The 16656-nt window shown below is 33.9% G+C and overlaps 1 protein-coding gene and 1 pseudogene across 1 annotated transcript; one reads left to right on the forward strand and one right to left on the reverse strand.

The window, feature by feature from the left end:
* The first annotated feature begins 375 nt into the window (after positions 1–375).
* On the forward strand, positions 376–1317 carry LOC131182803 (uncharacterized). The gene is made up of 2 exons (XM_058152115.1): positions 376–870; positions 1186–1317. The coding sequence occupies exons 1-2, from the start codon at positions 442–444 to the stop codon at positions 1315–1317; spliced, it is 561 nt and encodes a 186-aa protein (XP_058008098.1). The 5' UTR covers positions 376–441.
* Positions 1318–7904: 6587 nt separating this feature from the next.
* LOC131182804 (peptidyl-prolyl cis-trans isomerase CYP23-like) lies at positions 7905–12286 on the reverse strand (annotated as a pseudogene).
* Positions 12287–16656: the final 4370 nt, after the last annotated feature.

Raw genomic sequence — 16656 nt, forward strand, 5'->3', positions numbered from 1 at the left:
CAACAGTTCTGACTGGTTCCAACTATAATCTTTGGGTTCAAGGAATGAAAAGTTTTTTGATAGGTCGTAAGCTTTGGCGTATTGTTACCGGAGATATCACTGCGCCGACAAGAGAGAACGATGAAACTGATGCAAAATTTGCTGACCGTCTTGAGGATTGGGATAGTAAAAATCATCAGATCATCACCGTTTCACAATACCTCTGTCTCATCCATCCACATCCGGTTGCTAATTATGACTCGCAAAAGAAATCGGATTTTTGGCTAATCGATATCGCACCACCGGACTTGCCCACTATTATCGATTGTGGACTACTCTTCATAATATGAAACAAGAAGCGAGTCAATCATGAATGATTTTCTTGCCCAGGTCCAACCTATTTGGAATCAAATATCTCAGGCCAAAATCAGTGAAGATCATCTTCATCTCATTCAAGTTCTAATGGCTCTTCGATCAGAATATGAGGCCGTTCGAGTGTCCCTGCTACATCGAAATCCACTCCCATCATTGGAAACTGCTATTCAAGAGATTATTTTTGAAGAGACTCGTCTCGCTTTGGATAAAACTCCTCAATTTGAAGCTGCTCTTGCAACTACTCGATCCTCACATCAGAAATCTGGCAATCAACTCTGTAAGAATTGTAATCAAATTGGTCATGCTTTTGCATATTGTCCTACTATAAAATGCAAATATTGTCATGGTTACGGTCATATTCTTGAACATTGTCCCACACGTCCTCCAAGACCAAAAGGAGGGCAGTCTAAATTCAAGAATGTCTCAAAGCCTGGATCTTCCTCTGTCACTACTGTTGCTGCTACTGAGGGCTCTACTGCCATCACCATGAGTGATCTTGAGGCACTATTCAAACAGGTTATCTCTTCTAATTCTCCTGCTGCCATGTCTGCCACTCCGGGTAATTCTTATTGGCTTTTTGACTCTGCATGTTGTAATCATATGACCACTAATCTTAAATTCTTGTCTTCTGCAAAACCTGTATCTTCCTTACCACCAATCCATACTGCAAATGGTACTAAAATGAACATCACACATACTGGTCATGTGTCTACCTCAAATCTTCATCTCCCTGACACCTATTATATCCCTAATTTGGCACTCAATCTTATTTCTGTTGGTCAATTGTGTGAAAAAGGACTAAATGTTATTTTTTCTCACCATGGTGTCCAGGTACAGGATCCACAAACGGGACAGATTCTTGGGGAGGGTCGCAGAGTGGGTCGATTATTTGAGCTTACATCTTTACATCTTCCTCGGAGATTTGTGTCTGCAGCTACAATCCCTAAGTCCTCCATTCACTAATGGCATCTTCGTCTTGGTCATGCTTCTACCAGTAAAATTCAGCCTTTAATTTCTCGTGGATTATTAGGATCTACTAAGTTTGAGTCATTTAATTGTTTAAATTGTCAGCTTGCAAAACAACCTGCATTATTTTTTTCTCATAATAATACTACTTGAACACTCCTTTTGGTTTCATTCATTCGACATTTGGGGTCCTTCTCCTATTTCTTCAATAAATGGTTTTCGTTATTTTGTAATATTTATTGATGATTATTCTCGGTTTACTTGGATATATTTTTGAAACATCGATCGAGTTATCACAAATTTACATCACATTTGCAAAAATGATTAAAACTCGATTCTCTTGTGACATTAAAATTCTCCAACAGACAATGCCATGGAATATCGGATTCTTCTTTACTTCAGTTTCTTAGTCAACAAGGCACCGTTGTTCAACGTTCTTGTCCTCACACCTCTCAACATAATGGGCGAGCCGAGCATAAGCATCGCCATATTCTTGATTCTGTACGTACTCTTCTTCTTTCTGCCTCATGTCCAGAAAAATTTTGGGGAGAAGCAGCTTTTCATGCTGTTTATATTATTAATCGTCTTCCTACCTTGGTTCTTCATAATTTATCTCCTTTTGAAAAGTTGTTTGGACAACCTCCTGACTATTCCATCCTTAAACCTTTTGGATGTGTTTCTTTTATTCTTTTACAACCTCATGAACATACCAAATTAGAACCCCGTGCTCGTCTATGTTGTTTTCTTGGTTATGGCATTGAACACAAAGGGTATCGTTGTTGGGATCCTGTTTCTAATAAGTTACGCATCTCTCGTCATGTTACCTTTTGGGAAAATACTATGTTCTCTTCTCTTTCCAAATTTCATCACTCTGTCAATACTGACTCTCTATTTTTCACTGACTCCTCCAAAGAGCTGTTTCCAAGTCCTGATCCAGGTGATTGTGATGTGCTCAATATTAGCCCAACTACACCTGCCCCTGTTGAATCGGCACCAGTTGTTGATCCAGTACCTGCGCCTGCATCTCCTCCTAGCACTACTCTTCGTCGTTCTACCCGTGTAAGAGAAACTCCTCATTATCTTTCTGATTTTCACTGTTACTCTACTATTGCAACCCTTCATGAGCCTCGTTCTTATCGTGAGGCAAGTACTGACCCTCTTTGGCAGCAAGCTATAACGTTAACTTGGGCTTTAGAGAAAACTCATACTTGGGATGTAGTTGATCTTCCACCAAACAAGACCCCTATTGGTTGCAAATGGATTTACAAAATCAAGACCCGTTCTGATGGAACTATTGAACGCTACAAAGCTCGCTTAGTAGCCAAAGGGTACACTCAAGAGTATGGTATCGACTATGAAGAAACTTTTGCTCCAGTGGCCCGATTAACATCTATTCGCAGTCTCTTAGCTATTGCTGCAGTTCATAAATGGAAACTTTTCCAGATGGATGTCAAAAATGCTTTTCTTCATGGTGATTTAACAGAAGAGGTTTATATGCATCCTCCACCTGGTTATCATTCTCCTCATAAGGTTTGCAAACTTTGACGAGCCTTATATGGATTAAAACAAGCTCCCAGGGCCTGGTTTGCCAAATTTAGTTCCACTCTTGCTCAACTTGGTTTTCTCTAGTCCACGTGATTCTGCATTATTCACTCATGCCGAAGTGGTATTGTTCTTCTGTTGCTTTATGTTGATGATATGATAATAACAGGAGATGATTCATCTGGTATTTTAGAGTTACAACATTATCTCAATCAACATTTTGAAATGAAAGACCTGGGTTCTCTCAGCTATTTTTTTGGGTCTTGAAGTTTCCCAAAATTCTGATGGCTATTATCTATCTCAAGCTAAGTATGCATCCGACTTACTTTCTCGAGCAGCATCACCGATAGCAAAACAAAGATCAACCCCATTGGAGCTCAATTGCAAACTTACACCTCTTGATGGCACTCCTCTTGATGATCCTACTTTATATCAACGACTTGTCGAGTCTTGTTTATCTCACGATTACTCGACTGATATTTCATATGCTATTCATCCGTCACCGGTTTTATGTCCGCCTCGCTCAACTCATTTCTCTGCGATGCCGAATCCTTCGTTATATCAAAGGCACTCTTTTTCATGGTTTGCACTTTTCCGCTACCTCCTCCCTAGTATTATCTGGCTACTCATATGCTAATTGGGCTGGTGATCTGACAGATCGTCGCTCTACAACTGGTTATTGTTTCTTCTTGGGTAATTCTCTTATCTCTTGGCGTAGCAAAAGCAAACCGTTGTTGCACGTTCTAGCACGAATCAATATCGTGCTCTTCTTGATGCTACATCCGAATTACTTTGGTTACGGTGGTTATTAATCGATTGGGTGTCACTCATTCTTACCACAATGCTTCATTGCGATAATAGAAGTGCCATCTGATTTCTCATAATGATGTATTTCATGAGCGTACCAAACACATCGAAATTGATTGTCATTTATGCGTCATCATGTTGCTCATGGCACCATATGTTTGATTCCTGTCTCCTCTGTCAGCCAAACCGCTGATATATTCACCAAAACGCATCCTCCCGCTCGCTTTCAGGATCTCTTAAGCAAACTCAAGTTGGCACCTGTGCTACCACCTTGAGTTCCCCGTGTTAGCATAATTACAGCAATTAGCATAATTATAGGAGATTTGTGTAGCATAATTATAGCAATTAGCATGATTATAGGAGATTTGTGTAGCATAATTATAGCAATTATTATTCTTGTCCAAATTAGTTCATATTTTCATGTATAAATAGATATAATATCTCTGTAAATGAGACACAGACAAATACACAATCCTTTTCTTCATTACTTGTATTCTTTCTTCTAACAGTAAAAAAAGGAAAACAGAAATTGAAATAGCATTGATGGCTTTATCAGGCATAAATTTCGTGAATTGAAAACGATATGTGCAATGGGTATGAAGGATAGATGAAGATAAATAATATGTGATAAAGAGTCCAAAATTGATCCTTGGATACCCTAAAACAATCTGATATTTAGTTGCAAGAATAAAGCCAAAACAAAGTCACATGACGAAATTAAGATGGGGAATTGACGACTTGAGACTCTCAACCACAAGCCGTTTGCTATATGCCAATCATCATCAATTAGCGCTTCATAGCTATTGGCTACTGCATGAATCTAAAATATTAAAGTCTCCTATAAGCTTCAAGCGAAAAAAAAAATCCATTGTTTTTGAAATTTGACTAATATATGTATATGGATCCAAGAAGTCTAACATTTATCAAAGAAATTTAGTACCATGATAAATTTAAAAAATTAATGTATTTTATTACAATTTAAAAAAAAATGAGTTGAATTTTATTAAAATTGAAAGTGCATATAGTTTGTGCATATCTTTCATATGGTTTGATCTGATTTATAGATTTTGTGTGAGATACACATTTAAAATTCTATTTTAACGGTATTAAAGTTGTCTATAAAATTATAAATTCTCGAATTCTTATTTTAATTAGAATAAAATTAAAAAAGAAAAAATCAGAGTCCCAAGAGATAAGGGCAAAATATATAATGTATAGGGATGAAGCCATGAGGGGTTCAAAATTAATGCGAAATGTAACAAGGACTTGTGCAATTAATTGGCATGTGGGGTTGTTCCCATTTTGCTCGTTTCACACAATTAAGAGCCTCAAGTGATGCATCCTTCTTCTGCAACACTTCAAAAGCCAGCCACTCATACCAATAACACCAGATGCCATTGTTCCTTTCCTTTTTTTTTTTTTTTTAACGATGCAGTCATCATATAATAATTAAAATATTATTTTGAAGAAAAATAGAAAGTATATAGATGGTTAAATTGAATTTATAATTAACATCAAAATGATAATTTTCATTGCTAATTATGTCTAATATTGCTAAATTAATACACAATTAATCAATTTTCTTCAAAATATTAATTAAATTGATGGCTATACAAAGCATATGAAGGTATTTCAATATCCATGTGATCAACTTAGGTTACGGTTACCTTCAATGCTACTTCTTTTGGCATGTTGCATGCGTATCAAATGAACGCTCGTTCGGACTTCCTGCTTATGGTTCTATTTAACGGCTAGCTTGGATGCAAATGTGGGTTCTTATTTATTCACACCATGAAAAGCCTACCTAAAAGGTGCATAGAGATCATGGCTTCAGAATATGAACTTCATCGAAATTTTGATATATTAACCTGAGATGACATGGATTCCAGATGTACTACTGTATTTTTTTGAATTTTCTTTAAAATATATAAATATCCATTTTAGCTCGGTTTAGCTTTGGAAATTAGAAGGCTGTTGGTGAAGGATTGAAATGTGAAGAACTGCCATGTAATGTATTGGTAGAGGTAAGCGTTTGCTGTGACTTGTATTTCCTCTTAAGTCTCAATGTTCATTGAATTGGCTTTTGTATGAGCTTCTTATGAACATAGTTGTATCATTTAGTTAAAGCCTAATCCTTTTTGTTAAAAGAAAGTCAAATTGATTTTAATCCTGAAAATGCCAAATAGGCTCTTTGTCATTCACCATTGTTACATAAAAGGATTTCACTCTTTTTATGTGTCAAAAAAACTTTTAGTGGTCTTTTTCGAACCTTCATCTTGGATTTATTTCGAAGGAAAAAGAGGCACTGGGATGAATTTGAATTGATCAGAATGAGCACCTGTTAAAATGTCAACATTTTGATTCGTGCATGCCTAATGTGACTTCTCAATCACACAGAGTAGAGCAAGTTCCTAAATAGACCCAACAATGCAATAACTATAAGTATATATGCACGTCAATGCAGTTAAGAAGGGGACTAAAAACAAACACCTGCCTTCTGCTATTGTCTATGCTCTTTTGGTCATGTGGTATGTTCCCCTCTGCCTGGCAAAGAAGACATTTTGAAAGTCTTGAAAGGATGATGCATCCTAAGACTGAAACAGCCTAAAAAGTCAAGTAAGAGCATTGGATGATGGGAACCATTTATCAGATGGGAACCACACACAACATATTCAGGCTAAAATTTGCAAGTGAATTTCATTCGGTCAGGGTAAAATTCCCAGCAAAGGCCGTAGACCATGTGCTCCTTCATTTCATTTGTACCTGATAGGAAGACAATTAACCTTAGGCGGGTAAACCTCTCGAAAGCCAGCAACATGTATGTGAAGTCATTTCAAAAACCCAGAGTTCAGTACCAACAAGATTTGAGTGGATGTGCTACAGTTCTCAGAAACCTGCATATGTAAAAATACTGTTCTCTCCAGCATGTAGTACGTTTTGTTTATACAGTACAAATATGATGTGATGTGATACCTAAAATAAGGACTCGCCTTGTTAATGATACCTCAATGCAGATTCAATAAGGAAGACTAAAGAATTCAATAATATATAGCTTCAAAACACAAACAAACAAACAAACAAACAAAAAGGAGTGATTCAAGCATCATCAGGGACAAGAAAATCCAATTCTGTTTAACAAATTGATGACTTAGTTTGGTTACACCTGAGGCAGGCAGCACATGTTATGTTTTTGTGAGTTGGAAACTCGAAAACTTTTTTTTCAGATTGTGAGGATATTATGTGGTGGAAACAATAATGCAGACAAACGAAACGGTTAATGAAAGGCAGTCATAGTTATTCTTTCTAAGGCATAGCTCCCTTCACCTGATCATCCATGTGATTATTATTGTAGAGCACCTGACTACCTGATGTCAATGATTGACGCTAAACAAACTTTACCATTGAAAATGAGGGTTCTGTCAAAATATTTCAGATTTAGCTTCATGCTATGTTTCCTCAATAGCATTTATCTCATGTACCTCATTTTTTCTTATGTTCAACTCAGCTTCCTCCATTTCCGTTTGAACTCAAAATTTTCTAGTGTCAATTCTGCCTTCTAATGTGCCTTGCCAGCTTGTATCTCATGTGCCTCAAATCTTTTTAATGCACAATTCAGCTTTCTTCATGTCCTGTTATATCAGAAAATTACTCGAATTTTCTTATGTCCAAATCAGCTTTCTAATGTGCCTTGACGCTCAATTGCATGTTCATTTGAACTCAAGTTTTCTAATGCCAATTCTGCCTAATGTGCCTTGCTTGCTTGTATCTCCCATGGCTCAAATTTTCTAATGCTCAACTCAGCTTTTTCTATGTTCATTTAGATCAGAAACTAACTCCATTACTAATTTTACCCTCTTTCATTGTTGCATTTAATATCCCTCTTTTTTTTTTTTTTTTGGTATATTGCTTAATATCCCTCTTTCGCGAATGTGTAAAACAAATTCAATTTTGCAAAGTTAGTCATGCCATGCATTCCAAATGCAATAGACGTAATAGATCCATGTCTTAAAATAGAATAAAACTATTCAACATTCAGGCTCCAAAATTTTACAATCTTGGAACTAACAAATTAAACACATTGATTAATGTTCAGCCTCGTTCAACCTGTGAGAGGGATCTATGTTAATGCCTCTTAATGGCCTTGAAGTTTTTTAGTTTCACAAGCAGTTCAGAAAACACACCAAAAAAAATGTGAAGTTATTTCTTTGGAAAATAGCTTGCAGTTCTTTTTTAGTCTATACAAACAGCGTACAACTTACGTAACTTACATTAAGAATAGCATCTCTTCTTGCTGACAAAATCATGGGAAGCATTTCGTCCTCTGCAAATTGACAATGAATGAGACAAGATTGTCCAACAAATATCACATCTTGTCCAAATTCGTTAATATTTGCAATTACCTCTTTCTCAATGGCAATAGCAAATGCAGCAAATCTTCTTCTCAAAATTGATCTTTCCTCTTCACATCTCAGTATTTACAAGCAACCACCACCAGAGAAAGAAGACAAAAACTTTGGTGCTGTGATTAACCATGCTAATTTCTCATCTTCGGCTTATATTTGAGCTAGAAATGGGTGCCTTTTGATAAATAAAGTTAACAAATAGCCAACATGACTAATTATGTCAGAATAGTATGATTTATTCGTGATATTAGGACTTATCCGCCTATATATATTATGCTGTGAAAAATTCCTAAGCATTATACTACTATATTATTGAAATCCTAAGTTAAGCTGCCTCATAAAAGTAATATTTAAATATCCTCTTCTTTCAATTGAATATGGTTTTAGGAATTTTAAATCAGTAATTTTATCTGCTCAAAAATTATCAAACTCTCATGTAAAATTCCTAATTCTCACATACCCAAGTTTTTGGTATTTGGTCTTTTCAAAGCTGCATATAAACTTCTTTTGCCCACAAATGCACATGCAATCACAAAGAAACTTCCTCTCTCTCGTGCTCAAATGGAAGAAACTAATCCTTATGCTAAAGATAAGAATATTTTCCAGTGTCTATATTGCTTTTTGCCTTTTATTCCTAAGATTTGCTATTTACTCAATTTAAGTAAGATTTTTAGTACTCAACCTTCATTTCACTTTTTTGCATGTGCATCATGTTTTCTGATTGCGGGTCATATTAAGATTGTCAAGCAAGCAGATCATTTGGACGCAAAACAAATTATGCCCATCATAAATGTGATGAATTGACCACTTCAGACAACACAAAATAAAATTCCTTAAAGCACATTTGTTAAGTGTTGGCATTTCAAGACTAGGACTCCCCTAGCATGGACTTTGTTGGATGTTATTACTGCAGAACATATGCTTTGCTGTTTGGAATATTAGGCACATGCTTTGAAAGTAATGTATGAACCATGCCTCTCCCCTATCTAGGCCTGGCCAGCGGTCCACTCTGGCTATAGGGAGTGAACTGGAACCGGACCGGATTTCAGTCAGTTCTGGTCCAATTCAGTTACAGTTCTGGTTTTTGAAGGTTTAAGTTCAAAAACGGTTTGGTCCATGTGTCACCCTCTAAAACTGCAACCTTTTTTTAGACAAAAAAAAAAAGTTTAAATCGGCCGGAACCACAGGTTCGGTTCCCTTTCAAGGCTTTTTGTGGTGTGGGGGTGGGGGTGGGGGTGGGGGTGGGGGAGCGAAACCTGCTCCCTATAGCCAGTCTGGTTCCAGTTTAGGCTCTTGAACTGTTGACCCAGCCCCTGGCTGAGTATACCACTATCTACCAATGCCATGAAGTCCCAATACTTTTGCAAGAAAGTAGGAAATAAATTCAGAGTATTGATTTGTACTAAACAGTGAACATAGCACAATCACCAAGTTCCATGAGCACAGAATATAAATTCATCAAGAACCAAAATTTTGTGAATCAAGTGATAGGAGTCTCTGGGAATTCAATCACTTTTGTGATTGATTCCTTTTTGCACTATTCGATGTACAATATGTTGCATATTTCGAATCAGCAACCTAGTTGTTGCATTCCCTAGAAAATATAAGGATCCTAGATGCAAACAATGGTATATCAAATTCAGTTAGGAATCTCCCACAGCATTGCAAGGAATTGTCCAAAGATTATTCTGGCCAGATAGGTTATTTCAAAACAAAATCCATTCTGATTATCAAGGCCAATTAGGCAATGATAGAAGGTTAAACATACATAAGAACCACTAGTAAACAAGATCCTTGTGGAGGGCCAAAAAAGATCCTGAAGCCAAGGGAATGCATTTGTTATTACCATAAACGGAAAAGAGTAATTTCTAAAAATAAAACAACCACAAACAAATTTAGAATAATACAACCTGGTTAACACCCACCGTAGTAATAAGATGAAAGAATTGTGATGCACTCAGTTGGCTGGGAAGAAGAAGAGCAGCTCAGTTTTGAGAAAGCAACAGCAACATGGATGATAATCCTAAGTCAATATAATTACTATAATGTGAAGAACATTCACAACAAGCAGTTAATTGTAAGTTGAAAATGCATGAGAAGACAAATCAGATGGGTTTCAAAAATTGTTCAATATGATAGATGCACAATACTGGTTTCTTTCTGTGAAATAAAATTGTTTGTCTGAAAAAAAATTTGTAATTGGAGAAATCTCGTGAATGTTTAAGCGTTTCACGTTTAAGACATAACAAAAGCGTCCCATTTCTGCATTCTGCATCCACTAAGCATGGCTAGACTGAAAAGATATCAGAAGCGTACCATTACAAAGATGTCTTACAACAAGTAGAGAGTAACTCAAGCTTCGTTAGCGTGCCATCCCCTTTAGCAACTTTACAAAAATATTGCATACTGAAAAATTCAATTTAACAGTTTCACATCAGATTGAAATAGTTAAATGAGCATTTTAAATGATTTTGGCAAAGCCAAACTAGCATACCTGGCCATCAGGATGAGGGGCATATCCAAGAAGTATTGAAAACGAAGATGATGCACTATTTGGATCAGAATATCTAAATCAAAGAAAATAAAACATTGTACAATTATATTAACCCAGTGTTGTCAAAATAGCTACCGCCCTGCAGTCTATGATCCAAATCATGGACCATTGACCACCTGAATTGCTGAAATCAATGTTCCAACATTGAAACAATATTGTTATACTTTAGGATAGAATAGCCAGAAGCTATTTTTATTTCATTCTAATAAGTTATTTTGCTTATATATGCATCCATTTCATTACATTTTCAACCCCGGGAAGCATCTACTTTCCAAATGAACACATTTTGTTCCAACTAATCAATTCAGAGAAGCCCAACCCACCATACCACATATCAAAGACAGGAGAATTTGATGTTCTTTGTGCCCCAAAAAACCTTGTATTAAACTAGGTTTTACGAGAGAGATTTGTAGCAAGTCTAGAAAAAAGTAACAACAGTTAAATTCATAGCATGAGCAAAGTAATCAAGTAGCTAGAACCTCCAATTATAATGATCTTCGAGTAGTATGAATTTTTTTATGCTTGAATACTGACAATAATAGCTGAAATTTCTAATCAAGAGGAATCTAAAAGTGGAATCTTATTTGGTGTTGTTATTTTCCTTGTGTGAAAGAGATAGTGAGTATTTTTATCCATTAAAACAGTCATTAAGACAGCATTCCTCATTTTCATGGAAATGAAAAGGCAAGGATTATTCCAGTACCCAATTAGATGTTGTGAATTTGCTTCAGGAATTCAAAATATTTAAATATTGTATAATTCTGAGTTAGCTCTAAATAGAAAATTGTTTAATTGATGGCCAAAAGAACTTTTGGATGTTAAAATAATCAGGTACACACCCTCCATTAAACATCGGAACTGGAAGGAGGGGAGTTGAAAATGGAACTGTGAATAGTACCCAGTTATGGTATCTAAAGGAAGATTTTTGTTTTTAGCATTTTCCCATACCTTCACTGTAACCTGTGCACTCTCAAGAATAAGAGAGACTTTGATGCAATGCATTTTATTCCATTTACTAGCAAGATAGACGTAAATACGTAAAAGTAAAACTAATGTTATTCTAATAAAGACAGTAACAAGTGAAGAAAACAAGCCATAGACGCCTAGACATAGAACATTATTCTTTGTTTTAATTTTTTTTTAAATAAAATAAAATAATAGTTCTAAAAGCCAAAAAATAAAACTAAGAAAATAACAAAGCAAAGAAAAGTGCAAAAACAAGCTTCACTAAAAACTTCAGAGCTCCGCATAGAAAGAACGTCACTCACATGCTTGACATCACTAAATTTGCCCATAACAGTCTTTTCAGCTTCCTTTCTTTGCTCACTACACTATACATCAACTCAGATAGCAAATACTCAAAAGAAATGATTGGTGTTATAAATTAACATCCAAGCCGAACGAACTTGAAAATGTGGTCTACTGTTTGGGAGCACGGAAGGATAGAATCCGAGCTCAATGTCCCCATAATTATAGTCTGGAATTGAAATTTTCTTACACAATTAATTAAAAAGCGCGATATTATTTGCTTTATTAGCGTGAAATTAAGCAACAGAGAAACTGAGAAATCAGAACCTGGAAAACTACATGAGCAGAACTTAGCTCGGGACCTTGAAACAAAGGCTACAAATGCTACGCAGACCCAACCCACGATCCACATTGTGATCAGAAAATGGTAGTATACCAGGAAATGTTACAGTGAGCTTAGGCCCAAAAGAGGAGCCTTATTGCTAGCTCTAGACTCTAGTGCGCATTCATTCGTCGATGGCTGGCCCAAACCACAGCCCACTTATTTTTATCTTTTATTTTTTTGCATTTTTAGCCAAATCGTTTCATTTTAATCAAATAGCTCCTGAATTGTTTTTTACATATATAGATTCAATTTATCATGAATTCAACACATAGACATATAAAATTTATATATTTAATAGGTGAGTTCTAATATGCATCTTGTATTTTAATTCTATGATAAATCAGTTTAAGTAAAAAAAAAAAAATCTTAGACACACTCCAAAATAATAGTTAGAACTTTTAATGTATCTTAAAAAAAATAATGCATAGAGATATATATATATATATATATATATATATATAACACCCAATATTCCTTAAAATATATTTTTTTTTCATTTTCAATAAATTAAAATTCATTTTCACTCATTTTTTAAAAAATAAAAATAGTTAATCAATATATGTATCATTTATTAGAATTTTCAGATGGTGAAAATAGTGTTTCTTATTAAAAAATACATAACTTATCACCTTATAAAAATAGTTTGTTGATTGGCAAAAATATAATTTAACAATAATGAAATGATGATTGAGCAAAAGTTGGTTTGGTTGGCACAAATATAATTTAGTCTCTACAAGCACCTGAATCATTAGAATCCATTAAAAGACCAGTCCCATAGGGACTCTTACATTGCAGTCTCATCGATTCCATTCAATCGGACTGGCAAAAAAGTCATCACCATCCAATGTCTAATGCCACTGGAAGCTGTAAAATAGCCTTTTTAAAATTGAAGGTGTTAAAAATCAAATCCCATCTTGTTACCTTTTTTTTTTTTTTTATGGGTTATGGGGTTTAGATTCTAATTCTATTGCATAATTGCTGCCAAATGTACTTAGCCCCCCTCCCCAACGACTACATATTGCTTGCCAAGCAAGACATTTATGGGGAAAGAGAGAGAGAATGAGCTGATGACCAGTGCATAGAAAGCAAGATCTGTGATCAAGTTTTGGCCAGCAATGATTATAGTATTTATTCCAATTCATTGCAACTCTCAAGCTTTAATTGCACAATTCGTTATCAATCAAAATCAATGAGGTTTTTACATATACACAATACATTTATATATTCCTCGCTAAAGAACCAGATGCCAGTGCTTGGCATATTTCTTTCCCACCCAATTGCCTAATCATACCAACAAAATCTGGTTTTAATGAGAATATTATTTTTCTTTTTTTTTTCCCAATTTTAAATGGACCTGAAAATGAGTAATAGTATTAATTCCTCTAATTTTCTGGCTTAGGTTGATGTTGCTCCATAATGTTTAAAATTGTTGGCCAATCAACATCTAAAGTCAATGTGATTTTTCATGACTTTACAAACAAAATGCAACATATTCAAAAACCCTAGCTGCAGCAGCCTTCCATATTCTTGAAAGAAAGTGAATATGGAAAATATGAGCACTTGAGGAAATAAAGGGAATGGAAAGGAAAAGCAAGCTTGCAAATTTTTCAACTCTCTACAGGATCAAGTGAATGGGAGACACAGCACACATATTCAGAGAAAAATATATATATAGTTTCGTTTGAACATTTCTTTAGCTTAATGAACACCCTTTATCTGTCTAATCCACCAAGAAAAGATTAAACATTCACACTAATAAGCTTTTTTCCAATCCATCCCTCCTCTTCTTTCCTTCCTCTTTCTGCAAGTATTGTCAATTTGCGTTTTAACTTATAAATGCTCATGTGAACGTTAACTATATGATTTGATTGCACTAATAAATTTACGGCGCAATATATAAGTCATCGATATAATTATTCTTTTATTTGACATAAATAACTATATAATTTTATTAACACGGATAAATTTACGACTCAATATATAAGTTATCAATATAATTATTATTTCATTTGACATGTGTTTTATTTAACAATATAATTATGATAATAAACATCAACTAATGCCAAAGCCAACAGAGGAAAAGAGGCAATAGCAAGTGTAGGAATATCTTCTTATAGATATAGCATTATTGATAGTAATAAATCTTCAACAGTCTTTAAACCAAGTAGTACGTTAATTTATTTGTTCTATGCAACAAATTAATTAGGTCGGGCTTTTGCTTAGCACACCCTTCGATTAGGTTCTCCTTTTACTTAACACATCACTGTGAGGGGTTCTCGCTTCCTAAAAAGGTGTCTAGGAATGCTGAAAAATCCCTAAACTATGATGTGATTAATGTTACAGAAAATGAATAGAGATGATGCTCAAAAGTGGGCATGGAGTTGATGTTTTTAGACTGGTAATTTTTTACTTTGATCTGGTAAGTAATTCCACCTTATGGGTAAGGCAAGGGACGATGGTATTATCAAAACTCTATGTAATAAATAATAATAATAATAATAATAATAATAATAATAATAATATGTGGAAGAAAATGGTCAAAATTATTGCCTTATCTACCAAATCCTGTAATTATCACCCATATCACTACGATTAGACTTGGCTACACAGGCAATGCCACAAAGAGCTTCAGAAGACCAAAAAGATCGATGTGGCATCATTTGGTTGGTAATCCAATAAAACCTTTAAAAAAAAATTGCAAGAACATGGCCTGTAAAATTAAATTAATATATAAAATCTTTGATAGAAAATGGAATTTAAAAATTAAAAAAAAAAAAACACTTGATTTTTAATCAGCATGATGGGCCTTTCTCACTGAATTTTTTTTTTTTTTTTTGAAATGCAATGTTGCGTAATAATGCTTATGTGATACATCAAATCTTTTGTGTTTTCATATATATTAAAAAAATGAGAGAAATGAGATGGGCCCCCACACACAACTAATCCTCCACGTTCAAGATCTTTCCACGTGTCCACAAACTTTTATTTGTTTGACAAGTTTCACCGACGAAAATGCAATTTTCTCAATAATACAAATCACGGAGTCAGCAAGCAAAATAAGTAAAGCACGAGCCATACCTAATACATTGGCTCACACCTAAATTATGCTACACTTGTATCGTGCGATCGTTCCATGATTACAGTTCGTGGGTGATTTGAGGCCGTAGGATTGGAAACTAAATAAATAATTTTTTTTGTCAACATTATTTTATATACTGTTGATATGATATTCTTTTTCCATTTGTAATTATACGATATAATCATGCTTTTTTTGGGCATAAATGTATTTTTTTTATTGATTAAATAATGGCATAGTCTCAATAATAAGATAAATTAATTAATTTTTAATAGAGTAATATGAATCTAAGATAATTTATTTATTTTTAAATAATATAAATACTCCTACATTAAATTGAGAATTCAAATTTTATATTATTCTTTTTAATTGACTATTTATAAAATTTATTAAATGAGATTGATAATATATCATAATTCTAAGTCTCACTTCACCTAAATTTTTTATAATAAAAATAAAATTTATTATTTTAATTATATTAATTATACTTTTAATTAATATTATGAAGTAAAAAAATTAGTATAATTCATCAATAGCAAAATTAAAAAAAAAAAAAAAAGAGAGAGGGAGAGGTAGTTAAGTTCGAGGGACGAAAATTGGTTTTTCCTAATTTATTTAATACTTTTAAATTTTGTAAATAACTTTTAAAATTGCTTTAGTTTTGGATTTAAATTTGACAAGTGACGTGCTTTGATAAGCAATGTCCTCTGTCATAAAAGCATCTAGCCTTTGGCATTTTTAGGGAAGTGAAAGCTAACAAAGAGACGGGAAAAATAGAAAGAAAGAAAGAAAGAAAGAAGGGAAACGAATGAAACCAAAGCAAGAAGCTTAGACATAGCACATAAAAATCAAAGATTTTTTTTTTTTTTTATATACACAATATTCCATGCGTATCTTTTCTCACTATCTTAATGGACCAAAGTTCTTGCCATGTGTTAAAATGGATATATTTTGGGTTTTTTTTTTAATATTTATTGTTAGGATTATTTTAAATTAATTTACACTTATTAAAATTAAATATCTTTTAATATATTTAAATAAATAATTTTATAATATTTTTAATAAAATAAAAAAGAAAGGCTCTCCTTATTAATTCGATTAATTTTGTAGGGTAGATTTTTTCTTCATGTGTTTGATTATTAAAGTCAATTGCTTGGTTAGGCGAAATTCACGAATTTCTTGTTGCTGTTTTCTTTTATATTTTATATAATATCTGCTGTGCTATGCCAAATAGACAATTTTATTTTTAAAAAAAAAAAATCTTCATAGAGAAAGAGAAATGAATACAACGTTTGCCTAACAAAGCTTTTTTTTTAATATT

Source organism: Hevea brasiliensis, chromosome 9 (assembly GCF_030052815.1).
Source record: "Hevea brasiliensis isolate MT/VB/25A 57/8 chromosome 9, ASM3005281v1, whole genome shotgun sequence".
Lineage (NCBI taxonomy): Eukaryota > Viridiplantae > Streptophyta > Magnoliopsida > Malpighiales > Euphorbiaceae > Hevea > Hevea brasiliensis.